The 25763-nt window shown below is 41.1% G+C and overlaps 1 protein-coding gene and 1 long non-coding RNA gene across 3 annotated transcripts in view; one reads left to right on the top strand and one right to left on the bottom strand.

Annotated features, from left to right (window-relative positions):
* Positions 1–1025, bottom strand: part of LOC121575206 (la-related protein 4) — a 24748-nt gene extending 23723 nt beyond the window's left edge. For both annotated transcript variants that reach the window (XM_041888163.2, XM_041888162.2), the window contains exon 1: positions 643–1025. In XM_041888163.2, the coding sequence (XP_041744097.2) occupies positions 643–753 (111 nt within the window). In that variant the 5' untranslated portion in view covers positions 754–1025. The remainder of the gene's footprint in view (positions 1–642) is intronic.
* LOC121575208 overlaps positions 1–23923 on the top strand; it is a 24318-nt gene extending 395 nt beyond the window's left edge. The window contains exons 2-5 of the long non-coding RNA XR_006002307.2: positions 2731–2846; positions 6807–6925; positions 7058–7136; positions 23827–23923. This is a non-coding gene — a long non-coding RNA (uncharacterized LOC121575208). The remainder of the gene's footprint in view (positions 1–2730; positions 2847–6806; positions 6926–7057; positions 7137–23826) is intronic.
* Positions 23924–25763: the final 1840 nt, after the last annotated feature.

Raw genomic sequence — 25763 nt, forward strand, 5'->3', positions numbered from 1 at the left:
GCTAGCATGTATTAGCTAACGTTTGCTAGCCATGTTAGCTAGCAACAATCACCTAAACTTAGCTAGGTACAGTAGCTAGTTAACTAACGTTAGATGGGTTGAACCTTAACCAAAGACGTTACACTCGGTCTTTGGTTACAACGACGTTACACCAGCGTTTTATTGGATGAAATGTAGCTAACGTTAAATGGAAAGACGATGGCTGACGATAACGCCAGTCAGGTGTTTGCTAGCTGCAAAAGTAGGTAACGCGGCTAAGCGAGTTACATGGAGCTAACGCGTTAGTTTAAATTGGTGAACTAGTCGACCTACTAGGCTTGCTAACGTTAGTTTGTCGACATAATAAAAAAATTAACTAGTTATCTAACGTTAGTTACCGTCCGTTAGAGGTTACACGCCTGACTGGCAACGAAGAAACACGCGGCAGAACCTGCCAAGGCAAGTGTCAGTCAACGGCAGACTGTTTTATTGAATTGCAGTAATGTTAGCGCAACATGACGATTAGCTTCAAGTTTCAATGTCACGACAAGTACAGTGAAATGTTTTTCTTGCAAGCTCTAAACTTAACAATGCAGTAATCAATGGGGGACTTGAACGATGTGGGGGTGGATGGTGCCAAGTTAACACAGGGCCCAAACTTACCATGCCGCCTTGATCCTTGTCGTTTTTCGATATTATACCCCCTTGTTCACGTTCGTCCGATCCCGGGTTGACCTCCTTCTGCTGCTGCTCCGGACACTGCTCCAAACTCATGACAATCCAATCCCCCCCACCACAATCACAAATCCTCACCCGTCCCACCCACGTGAAAGCAAGCACTCGCTGCTCAACTTGCGACGGTTTGTAACTGATTGCAATCAATTGAGCAAATGGCACAATAAAAAGGATAATCAATCTTCTATTATTTATCTTATTTTTCGGTTACAAACCAAATCGTTCCCATGGCCGTATGACGAGGCATACACCTTTCGAAGCTCAACTAAGCGCCGCTGACAGCTCTCTGCGGGTTGAACCAACAGACAACTTGACCTTGTCCCTAGTGGGTCTCATGCTGCGTTCATAACCAAGTGGGACGGTGGTAATTACCAGTTATAAAGTCGTAAATAGGAGTTGGATGCATTTTACATTTTAGTCATTTAGCAGACGCTCTTATCCAGAGCGACTTACAGTTAGTGAGTGCATACATTTTCATACTGGTCACCCGTGGGAAACGAACCCACAACCCTGGCGTTGCAAGGGCCATGCTCTACCAACTGAGCTACAGGGGACATTAATGTGCTTTGACTTGTTGAAACATTGATTGACTAATGGCCAACAAGCTGCGTAAACCACAAACTAAAAGTACAGCTATCATGCTTGTAAACTAATTATAGTCACATAGGTGCAACATCACAAGACTTCTGGGAACTTTTGCAAAACAGACATAGCAGACCAGGCTCGGGTTTGAAAAGTCAATGAGAGAAGGGACAGATTCTTTCTTAGTTGTCTTAAGTAGGTGAACATGTTATTACTCCAACCTCATGAAAGTGACAAACTGACGCGTTTTAATTTTAATCAAAAACAAAGTTTTTTTCTTAGGAGTGCCTTTGATTTGACGGCTTGGTTTGTGCAGTTTGGCGCGAGACGACCGTTAGATCTGATTAAGTGTTTCTGCTCATGAGTTTAGCTAGCCAATGTCACCATGACATCGCCTACAAGCTTGATCTGGGATTTCTATTGGAGAAGCAGTTTCTGCCTATCTTCATACTGTAATGACTTTGTTATAGTGTTCAAACTCCATATGAATAGATTGTTTTTTGTAAATACTGTTTTGTTGTTGCATTTAACTGCCGAAAATGCTGTTATAGAGGTCCTTTCCTTAGTAGGTGATGTAAGAGTTCAGCATGAGGGAGAAGTCTGCGTTCAGTGATGATAGACGAGTTTCCCACTAGTAGGCCTAATTACCAGTTCGAGGGCCATTCATCTGTTTTTTTCCCCAGTCATATGTGGTAAAGTTCACCTTCCCACTTGGTTATGAACACAGCATCACTGTGACCCGCGTCTTGGGCCAGGCAGGAACCGCACAGGCAGGAACTGCCCAGGGAAAGCCTGCACTCTCTTTGAATTGGCTCCTGAGTCATCATGGGTAACTGCTTTCTACTGGGCAGCTGTTGAACACAGTGTATGGGTGAGGGCGAATATGGAGTACCAAACTTGCCATAATTAGAAATATATAAATAAATAAATGCACACATAAATAGATAAATAAATTAATGGAAAATGAATGAGCACATAAATAGATAAAAAGTTATTAAAATAATCCCACTTTCTTTAATATTATTCATTTATATTATTTATTAATGTATTTATTGTGTATTTCCTCCAATATGATAATGAAGGGGTGTCAAACATATGTGGGTGGTATCTAACACACCATTGGTTGATCAATGCCATGGCGCGTTGCTCAACTGCATTTGCCTGGGTTGGATTCAGTATGACAGAATGGTATTCAACGTTTAAAAGCCATGTAGCGCATATATGTATCAACATGATATGTCCATATTTTTATTCGACATTGGAAATTGGAGATAGAATCGTTAATATTTCTGCTGTTCCGCACACACACCATAAAACCACACAAAAAGAACAAATGGAACATTGTCCTTGCTTGAAGTAGAAAAGTGAACAGTTTTGGAACACAGCCATTGACTGCACCAGGTGTGTTACTAATGGGTTGCTTTTGACACTAAGGCACCGGACTACAGCCATATAGTTTTGAACCTAGAAGAAGACTGAGAGACGGGAGTAGGCAAGAAGGAGTTGACCGGGATTGGCGAGATTAATGTCCAGTTGGCCAGAAAAGCATGGTAAGCTAACGTTACTGAGTGAATATCTAGCTGTGTTTTACAGCCAGACTCTCAGTTTTACACATATAGCTAGATAATGAACTAAACTGCAACTACGATAGCTAAATATTTGTCAGATGTAATGGAAAATGCATGCACTCACTAACTGTAAGTCGCTATGGATAAAAGCGTCTACTAAATTACTAAAATGGAAAATGTAAATGTAAAGCAGGCTGCAGCATGTGTCAGAAGCAATGCATGTTGGTTAGCTGATGTTAGCAATACTGAACCAAAATATTATCGCAACATGCAACAATTTCAAAGATTTTACTGAGTTACAGTTCATATAAGGAAATCAGTCAATTGAAATATATTCATTAGGCACTAATCTATGGATTTAATTAACTGGGAATACAGATATGCATCTGTCGGTCACAGATACCTTAAAAAAAGATATGGGGGTGGATGAGAAAACAGTCAGTATCTGGTGTGACCACCATTTGCCTCATGCAGCGTGGACCTCAGGATCTCCTCACAGTATCTCTGTGCATTCAAATTGCCATCAATAAAATGCAATTGTGTTCATTGTGCATAGCTTATGCCTGCGCAAACCATGACCCCACATCCACTATTGACATCAGCACACAATGCCATACACGTGGTTTGCGGTTGTAAGGCCAAATTCTCTAAATGACTTTGGAGGCGGCTTATGGTAGAGAAATTAACATTCAATTCTCTGGCAACAGCTCTGGTGGACATTCCTGCAGTCAGCATGCCAATTACATGCGCCCTCAAAACTTGAGACATCTGTGGCATTGTGTTGTGTGACAAAATTGCACATTTTAGTGGCCTTTTATTGTCCCCAGCACAAGGTGCACCTAATCAGCTTCATGCTGTCTAATCAGCTTCTTGATATGCCACACCTGTCAGGTGGATGGATTATCTTGGCAAAAGAGAAATGGCAATAGAGTGGATACTTCATTAATTGGGTTGTGATTTAAGTAGCTAGCTAAACATCATTCATCTTTGAAGCAGTTTGGCTGCAAAATTAGGTCTCAACAATCACAGGCATCTAAGCTAGCAGCTAACTACTGTCAATTGATTTCCACTAGAGGTTGGAACATTGCTGCAGCTTCCATTCAGCCACAAGAGCATTAGTGAGGTCGGGCACTGATGTTGGGCAATTAGGCCTGGCTCGCAGTCTGTGTTCCAATTCATCCCAAAGGTGTTCAATGAGGTTGAGGTGAGGGTTCTGTGCAGGCCAGTCAAGTTCTTCCACACCGATCTCCACAAACCATTTCTGTATGGACCTCGCTTTGTGCATGGAGGCATTATGCTGAAACAGGAAAGGGCCTTCCCCAAACTGTTTCCACAAAGTTGGAAGCACAGAATCGTCTAGAATGTCATTGTATGCTATAGCGTTAAGATTTCCCTTCACTGGAACTAAGGGGCCTAGATGAAACCATGAAAAACAGCTCCAGACCATTATTCCTCCTCCACCAAACTTTACAGTTGGCACTATGCATTGGGGCAGATAGCGTTCTCCTGTCATCCGCCAAACCCAGATTAGTCCGTCGGACTGCCAGATGGTGAAGCGTGATTCATCACTCCAGAGAAGTTGTTTCCACTGCTCCAGAGTCCAATGGCGGCGAGCTTTACACCACTCCAGCTGACGCTTGGCATTGCGCATGGTGATCTTAGGCTTGTGTGCAACTGCACGCCCATGGAAACCCTTTTCATAAAGCTCCCGACGAACAGTTCTTGTGCTGACGTTGCTTCCAGAGGCAGTTTGGAACTTGGTAGTGAGTGTTGCAAACGAGGACTGACGGTTATTACGCACTACGCGCTTCAGTACTCAGTGGTCCCGTTATGTGAGTTTGTGTGGCCTACCACTTCGCAGCTGAGCCATTGTTGCTCCTAGACGTTTCCACTTCACAATAACAGGCAGCTCTAGCAGGGCAGAACATTTAGGAACTGACTTGTTGGAAAGGTGGCATCCTATGACGGTGCCACGTTGAAAGTCACTGAGCTCTTCAGTAAAGCCATTCTACTGCCAATGTTTGTCTATGCAGATTGCATGGCTGTGTGCTCAATTTTATACACCTGTCAGCAACGGGTGTGGCTGAAATAGCCAAATCCACTAATTTGAAGGGGTGTCCACATACTTTTGTATATACAGTACCAGTCAAAAGTTTGGACACACCTACTCATTCAAGGGTTTTTCTGAATTGTTTTACTATTTTCTACATTGTAGAATAATAGTGAATACATCAAAACTATGAAATAACACATATGGAATCATGTAGTAACCAAAAAAGTGTTAAACACATCAAAATATATTTAATATTTGAGATTCTTCAAAGTAGCCACCCTTTGCCTTGATGACAGCTTTGCACACTCTTGGCATTCTCTCAACCAGCTTCACCTGGAATGCTTTTCCAAAAGTCTTGAACGAGTTCCCACATATGCTGAGCACTTGTTGGCTGCTTTTCCTTCACTCTGCGGTCCAACTCATCCCAAACCATCTCAATTGGGTTGAGGTCGGGTGATTGTGGAGGCCAGGTCATCTGATGCAGCACTCCATCACTCTCCTTCTTGGTCAAATAGCCCTTACACAGCCTGGAGGTGTGTTGGGTCATTGTCCTGTTGAAAAACAAATGATAGTCCCACTAAGCGCAAACCAGATGGGATGGCGTATCGCTGCAGAATGCTGTGGTAGCCATGCTGGTTAAGTGTGCCTTCAATTCTAAATAAATCACTGACATGATAGTGTCACCAGCAAAGTACCCCCACACCATCACACCTCCTCCTCCATGCTTCACGGTGGGAGCCACATATGCAAAGATAATCCGTTCACCCACTCTGCGTCTCACAAAGACATGGCGGTTGGAACCAAAAATCTCAAATTTGGACTCATCAGAACAAAGGACACATTTCCACCGTTCTAAAGTCCATTGCTCATGTTTCTTGGCCCAAGCAAGTCTCTTCTTAATATTGGTGTCCTTTAGTAGTGGTTTCTTTGCAGCAATTCGACCATAAAGGCCTGATTCACGCAGTCTCCTCTGAACAGTTGATGTTGAGATGTGTCTGTTACTTGAACTCTGTGAAGCATTTATTTGGGCTGCAATTTCTGAGGCTGGTAACTCTAATGAAATGATCTTCTGCTGCAGAGGTAACTCTGGGTCTTCCTTTCCTGTGGCGGTCCTCATGAGATCCAGTTTCATCATAGCACTTGATGTTTTTTGCGACCGCACTTGAAGAAACATTCAAAGTTCTTGAAATGTTCCGCATTGACTGACCTTCATGTCTTAAAGTAATGATGGACTGTCGTTTCTCTTTGCTTATTTGAGCTGTTCTTGCCATAATATGGACTTGGTCTTTTACCAAATAGGGATATCTTCTGTATACCACCCCTACATTGTCACAACACAACTGATTGGCTCAAACTGACTATTTCATAGTTTTGATGTCTTCACTATTATTCTACAATGTAGAAAATAGTAAAAATAAAAAAACATCCTGGAATGAGTAGGTTGTGTCCAAACTTTTGACTGGTACTGTATAGTGTATGTGACTTTGCACTGACTTTGCTCACAGCTGCTTGTTTGAAGAAGTGTACATACTGTGATCAAGATGTGGTTGTCCCACTGGCTATCCTAAGTTGAATGCACCAATTTGTAAGTCGCTCTGGATAAGAGCGTCTGCTAAATGACTTAAATGTAAACGTGAAGCTAGCCACTATAAGGATTAGCCATTAGCAATTGTTAGTTAGATGAGACATGGTGCCATAATATAAATAATAGCTTAGCTAGCTATAAACTCACATGTATTCCATGTAATTTGTCGTAGCCGTTATCACAAAATGGCATGCATACTTTTGATCAGCTCTATTGTTGCCATTTACAGACATGAATGTGAAGTAGGCAAACTGATACATGAATCCGAATTACAGGTACCATTTTCTTTTGTTAATCTCTGCAGGTTTGTCATCTGATTTCTTGGAGCCTCGTGGAGACATATGCAACCATACTACAAGGCAGGACATTTCTCTGCATCCAGGTTGAGGCTTGCTACCAGCAGGAACATGGAGCACTCTGTCAGTAAGTCATGATATTATTGTTTTCCTTTACATTGCATGATACAATGCAGGAGGCCCTGGGCCAGTGGGAGGTCACGGGTGAGGGCTCTCTTTCTTTCTAGCTCACTCACTACCTCTATCCGTCTCTCTCCAGGTGCTACAGAAAAAGAATGGTCCATGGACCTCCAGAGCCTTCTGACCAACTACCTGCGATCTCTCCAGAGCACAGAGAAGTAAGCTACAATCATAGTGCATCAAGTATACTACTGTATTATGTAAACCTACTTCACCATGGCAGTCTGCCTGTGACAACATAACATATTATCCAGGGCCATTGGTTGGATTGGATTTGCTGTACTCCACAGGAGGTTGGTGGCACCTTAATTGGGGAGGACGGGCTCGTGGTAATGGCTGGAGCGGAATAGGTGGAATGGTATCAAATACATGGTTTCCTTCCTCCTCTCAGCAGCCTCCACTGCTGTACTCACTCCAAAACTCATTCTCTCTCCTCCCTGTAAAAGTATCCCATCCCCCTATCCCCCTGGTGAGTCTGCTGGGCTATGGAACTTTAGAGCAGCACATGAAAAAAATTCATAACAAATTAAAAACAGAAATACCTTATTTACATAAGTATTCAGACCCTTTGCTATGAGACTCGAAGTTGAGCTCAGGTGCATTCATGTTTCCATTGATCATCCTTCAGATGTTTCTACAACTTGATTGAGTCCACCTGTGGTAAATTCAATTGATTGGACATGATTTTGAAAGGCACACACCTGTCTATATAAGGTACCACAGTTAACAGTGCATGTCAGAGAAAATACCAAGCCATGAGGTCGAAGGAATTTACCATAGAGCTCCAAGACAGGATTGTGTCGAGAAACAGATCTGGGGGAGGGTAGCAAAACAATTCTGCAGCATTGAAGGTTCAAGAACACAGTGGCCTCCATCATTCTTAAATGGAAGAAGTTTGGAACCACCAAGACTCTTCCTAGAGCTGGCCGCCCGGCCAAACTGAGCAATTGGGGGAGAAGGACCTTGGTCAGGGAGGTGACCAAGAACCCGATGATCACTCTGACCGAGCTCTAGAGTTCCACTGTGGAGATGGGAGAACCTTCCAAAAGGACAACCATCTCTGCAGCACTCCACCAATCAGGCCTTTATGGTAGAGTGGCCAGACGGAAGCCACTCCTCAGTAAAAGGCACATGACAGCCTGCTTGGAGTTTGCCAAAAGGCACCTAAAGACTCTCAGACCATGAGAAACAAGATTCTCTGGTCTGATGAAACCAAGATTTAACTCTTTGGCCAGAATGCCAAGCGTTACGTCTGGAGGAAACCTGGGACCATCCCTACGGTGAAGCGTGGTGGTGGCAGCATCATGCAGTGGGGATGTTTTTCAGCGGCAGGGACTAAGAGACTAGTCAGGATCGAGGCAAAGATGAACAGAGCAAAGTACAGAGAGGTCCTTGATGAAAACCTGCTCCAGAGCGCTCAGGACCTCAGACTGGGGGCGAAGGTTCACCTTCCAACTGGACAACAACCACTGAAGGCCACAGTGTTCAGTCAGGTAGCTTGAAGAAGATGTCACCATCCAGGCCCATGTCACAGCATTATGTACCTTTCATCACCAAAGCCATGTTAGCATTTACTGCATGTTGCTGAACAATTAAACCCTTTAGTGTCATTAATAAGGAAATGCACATACACTATTCAGTTCATAAACATTGACTGTAATACCTCTAGGGCAGGGGTAGGCAACCCTCAAATCAAATCAAATCACATCTTATTTGTCACATGCGCCGAATACAACTGGTGTAGACCTTACTGTGAAATGCTTACTTACAAGCCCTTAACCAACAATGCAGTTTTAAGAAAATAGAGTTAAGAAAATATTTACTAAATAAACTAAAGTAAAAAATAAAATAAAAAATATACATAAAAAGTAACACAATAAAATAACAATAATGAGGCTATATACAGGGGTACCGGTACCGCGTCAATGTGTGGGTGTACAGGTTAGTCAAGGTAATTTGTACATGAAGGTAGACTTGGCGCTCCGGTACCGCTTGCCGTGTGGTAGCAGAGAGAACAGTCTATGACTTGGGTGACTGGAGTCTTTGACAATTTTTTGGCCCTTCCTCTGACACCGCCCATTCCTGGTCCTGGAGTGCCACAAGCACTTCATGTTTTTGATTTAACCAAACTGGAAGACCAGGTGTGTTGAATTTAGGCAATCACTGAACTGATCAATTAGTTTGGTTGGTCAGGGCTGCATTCAGTACATAAAAACATAATAGAACATTAAATTGACTGGAAACGGTGCTGTACTGAACGACTAGTAAAAAATGGGGAGGGGTTGGGTTGTGGGTTAAAAATGCACCACTGCCCTTTAAATACATCACTCATTGCTTCAAGCCACACCCCGGCACACGAACCAAACAGAGCAAATGTATCTCAAAGTCTCGTGTGGTTCCTAGTTGGAACAAAATCCTGCATTACCTGCGGCACTCCAGAAACAGAATTGCCTACCCTGTTCTAGGGTACTCTGAACAGTTGATGTTGAGATGTGTCTGTGACTTGAACTCTGTGAAGCATTTATTTGGGCTGCAATTTCTGAGGCTGGTAACTCTAATGAACTTATGCTCTGCAGCAGAGGTAACTGGGTCTTCCATTCCTGTGGCGGTCCTCGTGAGAGCCAGTTTCATCATAGCACTTGATGTTTTTTGCGACCGCACTTGAAGAAACGTTCAAAGTTCTTGAAATGTTCCGCATTGACTGACCTTCATGTCTTAAAGTAATGATGGACTGTAATTTCTCTTTGCTTATTTGAGCTGTTCTTGCCATAATATGGACTTGGTCTTTTACCAAATAGGGATATCTTCTGTATACCAACCCTACCTTGTCACAACACAACTGATTGGCTCAAACACATTAAGAAGGAAAGACATTTTAACTTTAAGAAGGCACACCTGTTAATTGAAATGCATTCCAGGTGACTACCTCTTGAAGCTGGTTGAGAGAATGCCAAGAGTGTGCAAAGCTGTCATCAAGGGAAAAGGTGGCTATTTGAAGAATCTAAAATATAACATATTTTGATTTGTTTAACACTTTGTTTGGTTACTACATGATTCCATATGTGTTATTTCATAGTTTTGATGGCTCCACTATTATTCTACAATGTAGAAAATAGTAAAAATAAAGAAAAACCCTTGAATAAGTAGGTGTGTCCAAACTTTTGACTGGTAGTGTATGTGAGAGTACTGTTCATTGACTACAGCTCAGCGTTCAACACCATTGTCGCCTCCAAGCTCGTCACCAAGCTTAGGACTCTGGGTCTGAACACCTCCCTCTGTAACTGGATCCTGGACTTCCTGACGGCCGACCCCAGGTGGTGAGGGTAGGCAACATCACCTCCGCCACGCTGACCCTCAACACTCTCCTTCAACGTCAATAAGACCAAGGAGCTGATCATGGACTACAGGAAACGGGGGCGAGCACGCCCCCATCCACATCGACGGGGCTGGAGTGGAGCAGGTTGATAGCTTCAAGTTCCTCGGTGTCTAAATCACCTAAAATGGTCCAAACACACACACACAGTCGTGAAGAAGGCGTGACAGTGCCTCTTCCCCCTCAGAAAGCTGAAATAGTTTGGCATGGGCCTTCAAATCCTCAAAAAGTTATACAGGTGGACCATTGAGAGCATATTGACTGGCTGCATTACTGCCTGGTATGGCAATAGCACCGTCCTCGATCGCATGGCGCTACACAGGGTGGTGCGGACAGCCCAGTACATCACTGGGGCCGAGCTACCTGCCATCCAGGACATCTATATCAGGCGGTGTGAAAGGAAGGCCCGGAAAATTGTTAAAGACTCTAACCACCCAAGCCATAGACTATTCTCTCTGCTTCTGCATGGCAAGCGGTACTGGTGCATGAATTCTTGAACAGCTTCTATCCCCAAGCAACAAGACTGATAAATAGCTAACAAAATACTGTAGCTACACGGACTGAGTTAACATGGTATCTTTATTTACCTTTTATTTTTATTTTTGCCCTCTATCTATGCACACTCACAGGGCCCTACACAATCACACCATCATCTGCTCACTCACACATAATATGCACATACATTTATACTGACTCTACACACACGCACACTCACTCACATACAAGCTGCTGCTACTCTGTTTATCTTATATCCTGTTGCCTAGTCACCTTACCCCTATACATCACTCCAGTATCCCTGCACATTGTAAATATGGTGTTGAAACTGACCCTATATATAGTATGCTTACTTACTTATTGTGTTATTCATATTTCTTCTTATTTATCATGTTTCTTCTAGTATTACATTGTAATTGATTATTGCATTGATGGGTTTTGAGTTTGCAAGAAAGGCATTTCACTGTACTTGTGCATGTGACATTGAAACTTGACATAGAGGAACAGCTTAGGTAAGTGTCCTTTTAGAACTCTGAGATATACTGCAGCAGGTAACTTCAATTGTAAACTACATCAAACCCAGGGATGCAACTTTCACTGGGGATGGGGGGGACATGACCCCCCCCATTTTTGTTCCCCCAGTTTTATCATTACACTGTGATGCAAAAAGTGCCATTGTGTGCTTTAGGACCATGCGGACGCCTCAGAGCGGTCGGGTAGGCTGTTTGGTGGTTTTAGCCGGCTGGATTTAGGCGAACAGAGGCAGTTGTTGCCTGTGTGTGTTGTACTTTTTCTCTGAGTTGTAAAAGCAAGCAGAGCAGAAACTGGCTACTATATTTGACTGATGCAAGGTAACTTCTGTTTGACATAACAGACAAAAAGTATTTATTCCCAGTGCTGAGCTAGTAATGTAACTGACATGTAACGTTAGCTAATGTTTAATCCCCTTTCGACCTGAAGATCTGTCTGAAGTCAATGAACTACTGTAGCTAGCGAGCTAGCTAGTAGCTACCACAGCCAGTTCAGCTCTAGCTATCTGTCAGGTAGCAGTATTTAATAGCTGTTGTGTGTTTGGAAATGCTTTGTAGCCTTTCTTTTGTCCCGTTTCAACAAAAGTAAATTAACTTGGCTCATTTACGCCAGTTGATGTACCATTAGAGCTAGGCAAAAGTTGGCTAACGTTAGCTATTATTTTTCCCTCAATCACACTAGACCTGAATCAAATGATGAAACCAGCGGCCAAACGATTGAAGACCGATATTCTGATGTTTTTTGACAGCGCAATGTGAGTTTCTATTAGAGTCAGTATAGCAATGTAATGTTATTGATCTGTCAGTTTCCCTAGCTAATTCCCTACTTTTCACACTGACAGGCTCTACAGGCTTCACTGTAATGGTGGACAGTCAGTACACAACACTATGCTCATCATGTCTTAGCAGGATCAGATGGTGACAGGTGTCCCAGCAGGGTCAGACAGCCAAGGAAGACCAGTCTATGGAGCTCAGGTGAATTTTGCAGTATATTATAACAATCAGTGAATGGATACAAAGTTACATCTTGATTTGATGGGTAGGCTACAGTCTGGGAATAATGGTTATTTCAATTATTGAACCATTGATTCTATTCTTGGATAATATAATTTATAAATGTACACCAAGGTAATTCTTTGTCATGCCTCATCTGAGCAGGACCAGATGGTGACAGGGGTCTCAGCAGGGTCAGGCAACCAGGGAAGACCAGTCTGTGACGAGGTGATTTTATTTTATTAGGATCTCTTTTAGTCCTCATTTGGACTAATCTTTCAAGAGTCCTTAAACATTAAAATACAATTTATAATACAATCACATTTTCACAACAGACATAATACACTGACATATTGACCGGATAAATACTCTAACAGTCTGAAAAGATAGAATGATTCCTTCATCTACCATAGTCCTGCACAACCTTCCAATTTATTATATTGAAATGGTTCTAACATATTGTTTGAATTTGTATATTGAAAGGTTTCTGGTTTGCTCAGATGAATTATTCAATTTCTTTATGACTCTGAATCTAAATGTTATTTTGCCTATTTCTCTTTTCTGGCGGGATAACACATAGATGGTGGACAATCTATTCCTAGTATTAACTGACTGTCGGTCTCTTACCAACTGAATACTGTTGTGAATGGAGTTTGGCCATTTTAAATGGTGTACATTGTGAAATAAAATAAGCATGATGCACAGATGCAACACGTTATTCTCTCTGTGCAGTAAACACTGGACAAGCCAGAAGCTTCAAATATTGAAACTATAGTATTTTAAGGCAGTCTGACAAACTATATCAAGGGTTGATAGAGGCTCTTCCCGATGACACAAAACATGTAAAACAAAAATGTGTGGAAGACCTGGGATACACTATTGATGATGATGAATGGATACTGATATGTTTGAATACCCAATGTCATGACTCTCCCTGGGTGAGGATCAAAGGCCTCACATCAGCTTGGCAAATGGCCGACAACAACCAGACCATCTTACCCACAGGGGGCTGTGCTGGTCTTGACACCTTAATACTAGAGAGGAGGATAATCTATCTCTGACATTCTAGTATGGTGAAAGGAATGCCTTTGTTTCTGTCACGGTTTCGGCCGAGGCTGCTCCTCCTCCTGGTTCGGGCAGGCTTCGGCGGTCGTCGTCTCCGGAGTACTAGCTGCCACCGATCTATGTTTCATGTTCGTTTGGTTTGGTCTTGATGTTGTACACCTGTGTCTAGTTAGTCCTCGTTAGTGTTCTATTTAGTTCTCGTTGTGTGTGTCTGTGTTTGTGTGTTATTGTTTCGCTGTCGTGTTTTGTGCGCTACTGTTTGCCTTGTGCATTTCGGATTTTCCTCCTCTGTGTTTAGGAGGTTATTTTACGCACTGTTTTGTGCGCCTTTTGGTTTTCGCCTGTGTGCGGACTTTCTCGCCTCCGGGCGTTTGACTCGTGATTTAGTGTGCTGTTCACTAAAGTCTGTTGGACTTATCTTTCTGCGTCCTGCATCTGATTCCTGCACCACACCCACCTACAGCACCCACTGACAGTTTCAGATACTTTTTGCCGCCCAAAAACTTAATCATCCAACAATGAACATTGGGACAATATATTTCAACATCCAAATGTTGGGAATGATGAGAAATGGAATATGGAAAATTAATATATATTTTGTGATTAAAAATTGTATAAAGGCGTTATAATGAAAACATTGTGACTTGAAGATATTTTACACTGTGGATATCAGGTTTACATCCTTTACCTTGTGTAGAAAATATCAAGGAGGAAGACAATGTTTTTGTGAAGATAGGAATGTGATTTTAGCTTTCTAACAAAATCATAGTGATGATAATACTTTTGCCTCGTAACTAGCCACGCCCGAGGGAGCTCAGAGAGCGTGTCAGTATGACGGAAACACCCCTCTTTACCAGTGTGCATAAAAGATTGAGATAAGAATGATCAGATCAGACTAGACGGACCTCAAGCTGTAGCTTTTGTCCATATTGGTCCCGACCCTGAAAATCAACACGAGGTGAAGACGAGAAACTTGCCTCCACTAACAATCAATGTTACGGCTGAGTAGCTGTTCTAAGTACTGTATCTAATATTTAATTTAATATGCCATTTAGCAGACGCTTTTATCCAAAGCGACTTACAGTCATGTGTGCATAAATTTTTTACGTATGGGTGGTCCCGGGGATTGAACCCACTACCCTGGCGTTACAAGCGCCATGCTCTACCAGCTGAGCTACAGAGGACCATCTAAGAAGGTGAATTTAAGTGGGACCATCCTGTTTCTCTCTTCAAGCCATCGTCTACTACACTGCGCTCATCACCCCACAGGGGATCATCGACACGGCTGATTAGCCGTCCTCAGAAGACCACTTCCAGAACGAGTGAAAGTCAACAGACAACTAAGAAGAAGGACATTGTGACCTCTTGTTGACAATCTGAGCCTTACATCTAAAAGGCCATCCAAAAGAGAAGGCCCAATCGACCCCTTTCCACGAAGGTCTGGGTCCAACAGAGATACACGATGAAGACCTCCAACACGTAAATACATGCATTACTTGTCTTCCAAAACGGGCAGCAGTTCGGGACAAAGTATTAGGATTACTGTGAGCGTAGGTCCATGTGTATCCAAGTGTTTTCTCTCTTTCTCTTTAACTCGCCATCTTTTGTAACAAGTGTCATATTGTGTTAGTCCGCTAGGGACCCGTTTTCATTGTATTAAGTTTCTAATCCCTACCTTTACCATGTACGTGTTTGTATCTTGTGTTATCATTTTTAATTAGTTAGTAAATAAATAATTAAATCAATTTGTGTGTTACGGAATGGTCAGTAAGACCCAGGTTTGTGCAGACTTAAAGAGTCTACGACTTTCAGAATGAGACTGATGAGGTAAATGATTAATAAATGACTGTTAAACGATAAGAGATATCTAGATATCTTTAGAGTTAATTCGGGAAACGGTAACTCGTTAACTTTTCCCGTGGTGCCCCAAATTCCTAATGCGTTAATTGTTACATGATTAATTTAATCTAGTCACAATTAAACATAGTAGGTAATTATTCAATAAATAATAGTCATCACAATAATGAAATTCACGTCACGACACCAGTCATGTTCATATAATCTCAGACATAAATTACTGCAGTTTAAGACCATCCATAGAATGTACTATATGCCAGTGAAACTGAATATGATGCGCTCAGAAATGTAATTCCTCTGCTGGAGGTGTAAAACACAAAAGGGGACATATTTGCATATGTTATACTCTTGTGAAGGCTGGCTGAATTCTGGCAAAGAGTATTTTCCTTTATCTCAGCATGTCTACAGATTCTCCCTTCTCCCTGTTTTTGTTTGCTTGGAAATGTTGATACTGGAGACTGTTATCAGAAGAAACTGTGTAACCAAGCATTTATAGCGGCTAAGAATTGCATTGCCATTAGCTGGAAGGTTGGTTATCCTCCCACAATGCCACAATGGATGGCAGAAATGTCAAGTTATGTATCACTAGATTTGATTTATTACAAGATTAAGGATATAATGTGCAACTTTCATAAGGTCTGGATTCCTTAAATGGAATACTGTATGACAAAAGGAGTCTGTATTGAAAACATGCCCATGTCAGGGGAGATACCTATTTAGGCAATCCCTAGCTGCTGGCCTGCTCAGTCTTGACCCTGGGGGTTGTCGTGGAAATTCTAATGAAGTGGGAGAGACACAGTAGTTTCTTCAAGCAATCATACTTTAATATCAATTAATTATTACAATAATGGAGCTGGTCAACGACCACCTGTAGGTGATCGTTGAGAGCCCAATGAGCAAAGTAGGGTTTACAACCTTTATAGACCAAGAACATCCTCCTGAGTACGTGACAAAGAAACGATATGCTGGAATGGGTCAAAAGGTGAGGTTTGGTATGAGAGAAAGGCGTATCCCCCAGCCAGATAGCATTTGCTGTGAAGACTATTCTAATTGTATAGAAACCAGGGTTTGGCCCCTAAGACAAGGTTATTATCAGCTATCCATACCAGAGCCATCTCCTCCCTGGTACCTCGTACACAAACACCAATTCAATCTATGGAATGTAGGCTGTAAGTTTTATCACCTAGCCATCATAAATTAATTGCCAGCCCAAGCTCCAGAGGCAACTCAGTTCACATAGACACAAAGTGAGAAGGTATTTATCAAACCATATAGGATGCATAAACAGTATTAAAACATAATCTCGTAATTTTCTACCGTAGGGTCTGCCGTACTGTTGGTTGTCACTCTGGCCTTGGCCTAACACACCTGAAACCAATAATGAATGTTTCCCTAAAATCCTAAAGCTGAGTGGGATGTGTTTGGTTGGGGCGCTGCAGGGCGGTGGACCCCTAGGGACAGGACGGGGCGATTCAGCTATATTGTGTGCAAGTAAAAAGAGCTCTACTGTACTATTAGGCCTATAATGTGAATTACAGTGCCCTTTGTAATTATTGGGCAGTAAAGTATTTTTTCTTCTTTTGGATTTGAAGTCAAACAATCACTATAAAGTGCAGGCTGTCAGCTTTCATTTGAGGGTATTTTCATCCATATCGTGTGAACCGAATTACAGCACCTTTTGTATAATGAACAAAAATATAAACGCAACATGCAACAATTTCAAAGATCTTACTGAGTTACAGTTCAAATAAGGAAATCAGTCCATTGAAAGAAATTCATTAGGCCCTAATCTATGTGTCTCCTTGCCTATGTAACAGACATATTTGGGAAATTGAACGAACTGAACTCAAGCATGTAGGGGAAATACAAAAACATTCTACAGATTAGTGACCGAATCAGTGTATTCAGAGGAAAGAGTTCTTATTAGAGAGAGTCTTTCTTATTAGAGAGAGTCCCTTCCCTCGGCTGTGCATGTTTCTAACAGAAAACATCATCAGTAAGTGTCCCACACGAGTGATGACTGGTCACCTCCAACGCTTGGAAGAGCACTTTGGGACCTACTTCCCAATCCGTTTGACTGTGATCCTGGCTCAGTTGACATGCCGGTAAGTGAAACCGAACAGCTGATCGAGCTGTCATGTGTGTGAATTCTGCAGACAACACATTCATGGGTCACTACGGAGGAACCAAATATCGGTCCAGGTTGGATGTGACAGCAGAGATGAGGTGCATACTGTCGACCACGCCCCCTGACTTTGAGAAGCTCTGATGCGACATGCATCAAGCACATCCCTCTCATTAGTGGTGGTGAGATAAGAGACATTAGTCAGACTAATTTGCAATTGACTGTCATAGTCCCACATTAAAAGTATGTCATGGTGAGTTGAGAAGACAATCAGAAATACTGTTAGAATGTTTACAAATTGACTGCCATAGCCCCAAATAAGAAAAGTAAACATTGGCTGTTAATAAAAATAAATAAAAAATCACTTGGTTGGGGTCGCAATAATTTTCTGATATCAAAATGGGGTCGTGGGCCAAAAAAGTTTGGGAACCTCTGTTTTATGGTAAAAGTAACATACACCTTTTTTTAAATGAAAAATGTAGTACAGTTCAGTGTGTCCAAGTGTGTCTCAGGTGTAGAGACACACAAGTGCAGAGAACTGTAGCTACAGATTGTTACACCAGATAATGTGATTTACCCAAAGATTTTTGCTGACATATTGTCTATTTCAAGTCTTCTCATTGATCGAGACAGGTGGGTGTCCACCCCAAAGGGCTGCATGTCATGATGACAGAGACATGTCTCGATCAATGACAGAAGACTTGAAAGATGGCGGCGTACACATTGTTGGATTACTTCATGGAGCAAAAAAAACATTAATTTTAATAACAGAGTATTTTCTAGATTCAAACTGACCCCCTGCAACTGGACACAGACATTTTATGTGACTCCTGTTTCCCCGACTCGAGGACAAAGACGGCATCGCTAAGGTTGGTCGAAAATTCTCTGTGCTACACCAAACAGTACCTATACTGTAACTCCCAGTAATGGATACCAAAAAGTATTTGGTTAAATCACATTATCTGGTGTAACAATCTGTAGCTAAGAGAATTGGTGGGCATGATGAAATTGCCATTCACAAAGAAACATACAGTAAGAAAATACAGTATGATCAGTGTACTAAAGTTCAGGGAATACTTGTAAAGCTGTGGGAGGAGTGTTGCCATGATCAAACTGCCATTCAGCGACTCATGAGTGATATGCTTGAAATCCAGCATAATGTCTAAACCCCCGAGAGGGATACAGTTCACGGGATACAGTTCTGCTACAATGACATACGCAGGCAAAGAAATTATGTTTCTGTATCTAGAATCCACTCCACACACGGTATTGTCTGTAAGACCCCCCCCAAAAAAGGTATACTCTATTGTACAGTTTGAACGACAGTAGAACTGTGCCAGCATAACATCAACATTAGGCTAGACTAGTTGAACATGCATACATGTGCACAGGCACAGATATTACATTTACAACAATATCTAGCCTAATAGAAAGAAATATGGCATAACCCTCAACCTTTGCAAAAGACTGTACAAATGTGTCTACCTACAGCCATGTCTATCAGGCATGCTTAGGCAAATATATTTCAACATGACAACCAGATGAATGCTTAACTCCAGGAGCACCCAGGGATATCTTTATTATGTCTATACTTGGCTGAGAAGATTTCAGACAACAGGGACATATAGGCTGACTTGCTAGCATTGCTAGCAATGCACAACAAAAACCAGAGTGCTCAAGCACTGACTGGGCTATTTGAATGTGGCAGTGGATTTAGCTAAGCACTTCTCCACCATTTCTAGCGGCTAGCTAGCTGAGATATAGCTTGACATATGGACAACTACCTAGCTAGCGACACCTAGAATCGACTGAACGTAGACCTTTATCCATGTAAGTAACTTTGGCTGGCACTAGTAACACATGTTAAATAGCTAACGTGGGGTTGTTATGTTTTTGTTTGAACTAAGTTGGCGTTGGCAAGTCATTTACCTCTAAAGACAATTTAATAATGCTACAATCTCAGGGTTTGCATTTGCTTTCATTGTGATTGTAATGCATTTGTTTGATTGAGTGGGTGTTTGGATATATTTAGCTTTCGCCTCTACTGAGATTCACTGATGTTGGAATATTTTGGCCTCAGTGTTTATGGGGTGCGTTCCCTGCTGTAGTCTTTGTGGTCTGGCTGCGCCTGAGTATCATATTTCACTCCCTGTAGTTGTGAGCACAGTTGCGCGGTGAGGCTGCGGGAGCGTGGCATGGAGCACGTCCTTAACACAACCCATGGGTTGAAGTCTTGACCAACAGAAGCATTTTATTTTGCTATTTGCGTTTGTAAAAGCCAATGGAGGATTTGGCTGCTCGACTATTGAGTGACACTGTTAATATTTTAGTTCATCTTAGTTTAAACTATTTAAAACTGCCGTTGTAAATCATTCTGTTAATAATTGGGAGCCCTCTTGTGTAGGGTAAGTTAAGTGACAGATGGTTAACCGGGAGTTTGACCCTATTTGGGGAAGCCTGCAGTCCGCCTTAGAGGCGAACATAGGACAGTGTTATTTTGTACTGTGTTTATTTTGTTGTGTTATTTTGAGGGTTTTATATTCGGGGGACGTTGTTTGCCTTAATTAACCCTTTTGATTGTTACACATTGTACTTCAACAGTATTTTGCCTAACTTTTCAGTACATGCTTTTTCTTTTGTCACAAGATATGACCGGTGGTCTTATACAGGGTTTTCATCTCTATTCTAGTCTTAATTTAGTAATCTCAATTTTTTATGACTGACACTACAGATATTGGGGTGGGAGTTGGGGGGTCAGCTATTAGGTTTACAAGCTGGAACGTCAAGGCAATGAACGGCCCGGTTAAACGGGCTAGAGTATTTGCTCATCTTAAGAATTTAAAAACCGATATATAGTATTCTTACAAGAAACACATTTGTGTACAGCAGATCATGGTAGACTCCGTAAAGCTTGGGTAGGACAAATATTCAATTCAAAATTCAATGCTAAGGCAAGGGGAACAGCAATACTTATTCATAAGAAAGTACAATTTACCGCTGCTGACATAATCTCGGATCCACAGGGGCGTTTTGTTATGGTATCTGGTTCTCTCTTTTGCACCTCTGTTTTGCTTGTAAATGTTTATGCTCCCAATTGGGATGATGTTGATTTTATTAACAAACGTATTTATTTGCTGCCCAATCTCAACTCACGCTATTTAATTTTTGGAGGCGACTTGAATTGTGTGATCCATCCAGTCTTGGACCGTTCAAATTCTAGATCATTATCTCCCTCAAAAATGTCCAGAGCTTTGTCTGCATTTATGAGCCAGGCAGGATGTGTAGATCCATGGAGATTCCTTTTTCACAGTAACAAAGAATTTCCTTTCTTTTCACGTGCACCACTCCTATTCTAGAATATAATACTTTTTCGTAGATCAAGCCCTTCTCCCCTCTGTTAAGAAAGTAGAATACTCTGCCATTGTTGTTAGTGACCATGCTCCTCTGTTGCTTGACCTCTCATTCTCATTGAATTATACAGATCGCCCCCCATGGAGACTTAACTAATCTTTACTTTCAAACAATTCATTCTGCACCGTTCTATCGAATGCAATTGATGTCTTTATTGAGACAATTAAAACAGATTCGATCTCTCCATCTACACTTTGGGAAACACTAAAAGTTGTTCTTAGAGGTGAAATGATTTCCTATTCCTCTCTACTCAATAAACAACAGAAAAATAACCAACAGCTGATCGACGCCATTCTGGAATTAAACCAACAATACTCCGCCTCGCCATCACCAGAACTTAACAAAGAAAGGCTGAGTCTTCAAGCTCAGTACAATTTACTATCCACAGATAAGACTGAGCAGCAGTTACTCTGTGCACATAGTTTTGTTTACGAGCATGGAGAAAAGGCTGGTCGACTTCTAGCTCATCAACTCAAGTGCAACTCTGCCTCACAGCTTATCCCTCAAATTCACAACACCTCGGGTGTTTTAACAGTTAGTCCCACTGAAATCAATAATACTTTCAAAACATTTTATTCAGATCTTTACACATCAGAATCACTTGAAGACAATTTAATTATGAATGATTTTATTGACAATTTGGAAACTCCTACCATTAGTACAGAGAAGAGAGAGGAAATTGATCCACCTTTGCAGTTAGAGGAGATTATTACTTCAATTACAGCAATGCAGTTGAAAAATATATGGCAAATAGAAATCCAATATGGATGGTGTGGGGATCTATTTTCTTATAACTGGATGTGATGCCTAGCTTAGAAGGAATGCATTGATGATTAAACATAGTGGGTTTGTACTGTACTGATGTGGGTTGTTTAACATAACAAGCTGTGATTCATGTGAGGAGCTGTTAGGGAGTAGGGCGAGATAAGAACTTGTGTCTCACATACACGAACACTGCCACTTTGTTAAACCGCGCTCAAGGACGTGTACTGCAAAAAGTGCCGACTCTCTGGACAAGTTGTGATGATAATGTAGTGTCTAAACAGTGTATGACTTTGTTGATGTTTGCAAATGGTGTGAGATTGGTTTATTGGATTGGTTTATGGGAAAACACCCATATTATGTTACATAGGGCATAGGATATAAATACCATGATTGAAACAAAGGACGGAGAGTAACAACATATTAGATCGGGTCGGTTGTTCTCCAGATGCCTGCAGAAGTCTGTAAATTGACGCTGAAATCTTTTGATATAATAAACCTTTATAATCAAAGTACAGTGTCAGCGGATTCCTTGTTCTCACAGCATAATTAGCATCATTATTTAGTTACTACAGAATGGCGACGAGGACCTTTGGGACGTGTTGCGTCTCTCCAGCGTTCCATTCATGAGCTACGAAGTGACTCCCGCTCAAGACGCCGGCACATAAGGTGAGATTTCTCACAATTTTGTGCGCTGGTCGGTTCGTTTGCTTATGTGGGTGTGTGCGCTGGGGAGATGTACCGTTTGAAAGACTTATGTGTGCATTTTGCTGTTATTTGCTGTGGGATAAGAGTCCGTTCTAAATTTCTAAATTTGTTTGCGTTGGAAGCAACGCAAACAGGGGGGAGTGTCTATAGGTATTGATAATACTGGACACAGGGATTTTTGCTTGAGGAAAATTGAAAAAGAATAGAATGAAGGAATAAGGCCAAGGAAAATGTATACAAATTAGGACATCGCAAATCTATGGCAATCCCTCAAACGAGGCGATCATTAGGATGGGCCGAAAATCCTGAAAACTGATTAGGTTGTTTTTAGGTCAGTCTCGGGGACTGGAGTTTGTGGTAGATACATTCGGTTGCAAGTTACCGCTCGACTTATAGTTGACGAGGTATATGTTCGATGTAACCGCTCATTGGATATCTGCAAACTCGTGGTAACATAAATTTAGGAACAATGAAAAAACGGCGCGATGGGGGTAGAATGCTGCCTTAGAGGTCCGTAGGAACGGATATAAGCCTCTTAAACTGTGTATGTGTGTGTGGGGGGGAGAAAAAATTATAAAATAAAGACGTCTCTGTTGTGTTTAAACTGTGTGTCGACTCATGTTAGGATAAGATTTATGTTAGAGATATATACATATATATGTTTTGGTTGAGAACAGGGTTTTTTTGTTTTTTGTAAGGAAATATGTAAGTTAAGGTAAAAAAATCTTATGAGTCTCCGTTGGTGAGAACGTTAATAATTGTTAAATATATATGAGCCCCCTGGAAGGACGTTAAGGTAAAAAATCTTATGAGTCTCTATAAAAAGAGAACGTTTACTAACTATTAGAAAATCATGAGCCTACAGGGAGGAGTTTTTAAGAGTATATAGAGATGTTTTGTAATGGATAAGAAAATAACTATAAATCTGCAGATTAGGATAAGTGAAGTTAAGAAACTTAAAAGTAGGATTTGTGTTCTATGTTTTGTGTTGGTTTGTGAGTTCTGTTAAGTGTTACTGTTAGTCTGTTGGGGGAAATAACGGAGGGACAGCTGGTCTGTCTACTTTCTGTTGTTTAGCTTGGAGAGAGCTGCTTAGGAGCTCTTCTCACTCTGAAATCGCACTGGTGAATGAACTACGCATGCGTGGGATTTTATGAGTTTAGAGTTGCGTAGAGCAAATATGCCACTTCCCTGCCTGCACTGAGCTGCTGGGAGACGCAGACTCAGAGCAGATAGAGCAGAAGGGGAGACTTACACACTAATAAAGTATTCTGTTTGTTAAATCGGCTGTTGCTTAACGATGAAACTATTTGATTGAGACCTATTGAATTGATAAATTAGAGATAAGTTGACGGATTAAAAATAAATAAAGTAAAATGTTATTGATCTATCTATAATATTCCTGAGTTAAACTGTTTGCTTATTTCTTAGCGCGAATGTGAACAGAGGAGTATTGCATGGTTGAAATAACCCAGTGAGTGCATAAAATACTAAATTCTTGTCTGTTCCTTTGTTCTTCTTCATATGAGAGACGAGAAGGAGGAGACAGAGAGAGAGAGGAGGTGCTGACAAGTACATCACGCGACAGTGTGGGCTGCAACGGATCCAGTCAAATTAAGGCCAGTACTGTTCTGTTTACAAAACTTACCTTCCCATACAGGATATTTTGTGTGCCTAGCATATTTCATGTTGTGACCATTTGACAGGGACTTGGCAACAGACTGATCAATTGATGTAATTGCATATTGGAGTTTTTTGTGCATGAGTTGGTTTGATTAGAGTTGTGTTGGAAATCGAGCACTGACATTGTTCTGTAAAATTAAGGTCATTGGGTGCTTATTAAGCAATTGGTTTGTGAGTGCTGTAGTGTTGCTGGATTACAGGTCTTTCTTTTTGGGTTGCTCTGAAGTTGACTACTTTCCTTTACTTTTCCTGATCAGATGTGGTAAGATTGCCACTAATTAATAAATTGGTAAAATAAATAGATAAAAAAAATAGATATATATATATATATATATATATATATATATATATATATTGATTAATTATTTAATTCATTCATTCATTGTTTAATTAATAAATTTTAAAAAATAAAGATAGAAACAATAAAAAATAAAGAAAAAATAAAAACAAAAATAGGGAGGGAACCATAAGCTACATAGTCGAAAATAATAAAATAATTCACAATAAAGGATTATAAAAGAGTTGTTACAATGGGGAAAAAGGACATCAAAACTATGAAAGTAATTACTCCTGTTGATGTAGTACAAAATAGTAATCCTCTAGTTAATGATATTGCAAGGTTATCTGGAAAATGGAATAAACGTTGGCCTGACATTGAACAACCATGGCCAGTGGAAGGGACTCTTAACCCTGACGTCATCAACATAATGAAAGTGATTCTGTCAATTTATAAGGCAGATCAAAAGAAGGGGAAAAAAAGGGAACAACCTAAAGAAAAAAGACAAAGAGAGCTGGGTGTTCTTAAGCTGTTTGAAAATGAAGGACAAAAACTGATGAAAGATACCAACGATAAAAGAAACAGAGGTATAGAGAAAATGGTAAAAGAGGTGAAGGTGACAGAAAAACTAATGGCAGAAGTCAATACACCTTTCTCACATACGGATTCAGCAAAAATACCCCCACCTTATGAGAAATAAGTAGAATTTAAGGACGTCTATCCTCAGCTTCCAGTGATCATTCAGGAGGGTGATTATTGCATCAGAGATGAAGATGAACGAATAATAGAGAGAGGACAAGCAGAAACGACTATAAAGATGAATCCAAACTCCAAAAGTAAGAAGAAAACGAGATGTCTGGAAACTAAGGGTGGAGTGAGGTTCAGGAGGATGGAACTTGAAGATAATGATGATGATGATCAGAGTGATTCAGAAGAGATCATGGGTGGATATGACCCTGTGATCAGACGGAGGTTGGCCAGAGCGGAAAGAAGGGGTGATGGATGTTTGAAGACGAAGAATACAAGATATTCTAGTTCTGATGAAAGTGAAGATGAAGATAGCGATAAAGATTTGGAGATTAAAGGTGCTTCATGTTCAAGAGGATTTTATCCTACAATGACTAGCACAGAAGAAATAGAAAGAGATATAGACCGATGCGTATCATGCCTGGATAAGGCGAATAATTTAGAAGAAGTAAGAGAACTGGAAGAACAACTCAAGAAGCTGAAGATACAGAAGACAAAAAGGATCCCAAGAATTAGAGAAGAAGTATACATTGAGGCCAAGGAAAGGGGGCACAAGTAAGAAGATGATGCCAGTAATAATTCGAGGACAGAACCTAGAGTATAAGCCTTTGCAAAATACCGATATGTCAGATATACTTGAGAAGCTGCCTACTCTTCAAGATGGAGCATATCCTTGGATTTCAAAGTTGGAAGAAATTACGGTGGGAACACAGTCTGCCATAGGAGACATTAAGAGACTTTTGGCTAATCTCTTTGGGA

The sequence above is a fragment of the Coregonus clupeaformis genome, chromosome 10, assembly GCF_020615455.1.
Source record: "Coregonus clupeaformis isolate EN_2021a chromosome 10, ASM2061545v1, whole genome shotgun sequence".
In the NCBI taxonomy this organism is placed as follows: Eukaryota; Metazoa; Chordata; class Actinopteri; order Salmoniformes; family Salmonidae; genus Coregonus; species Coregonus clupeaformis.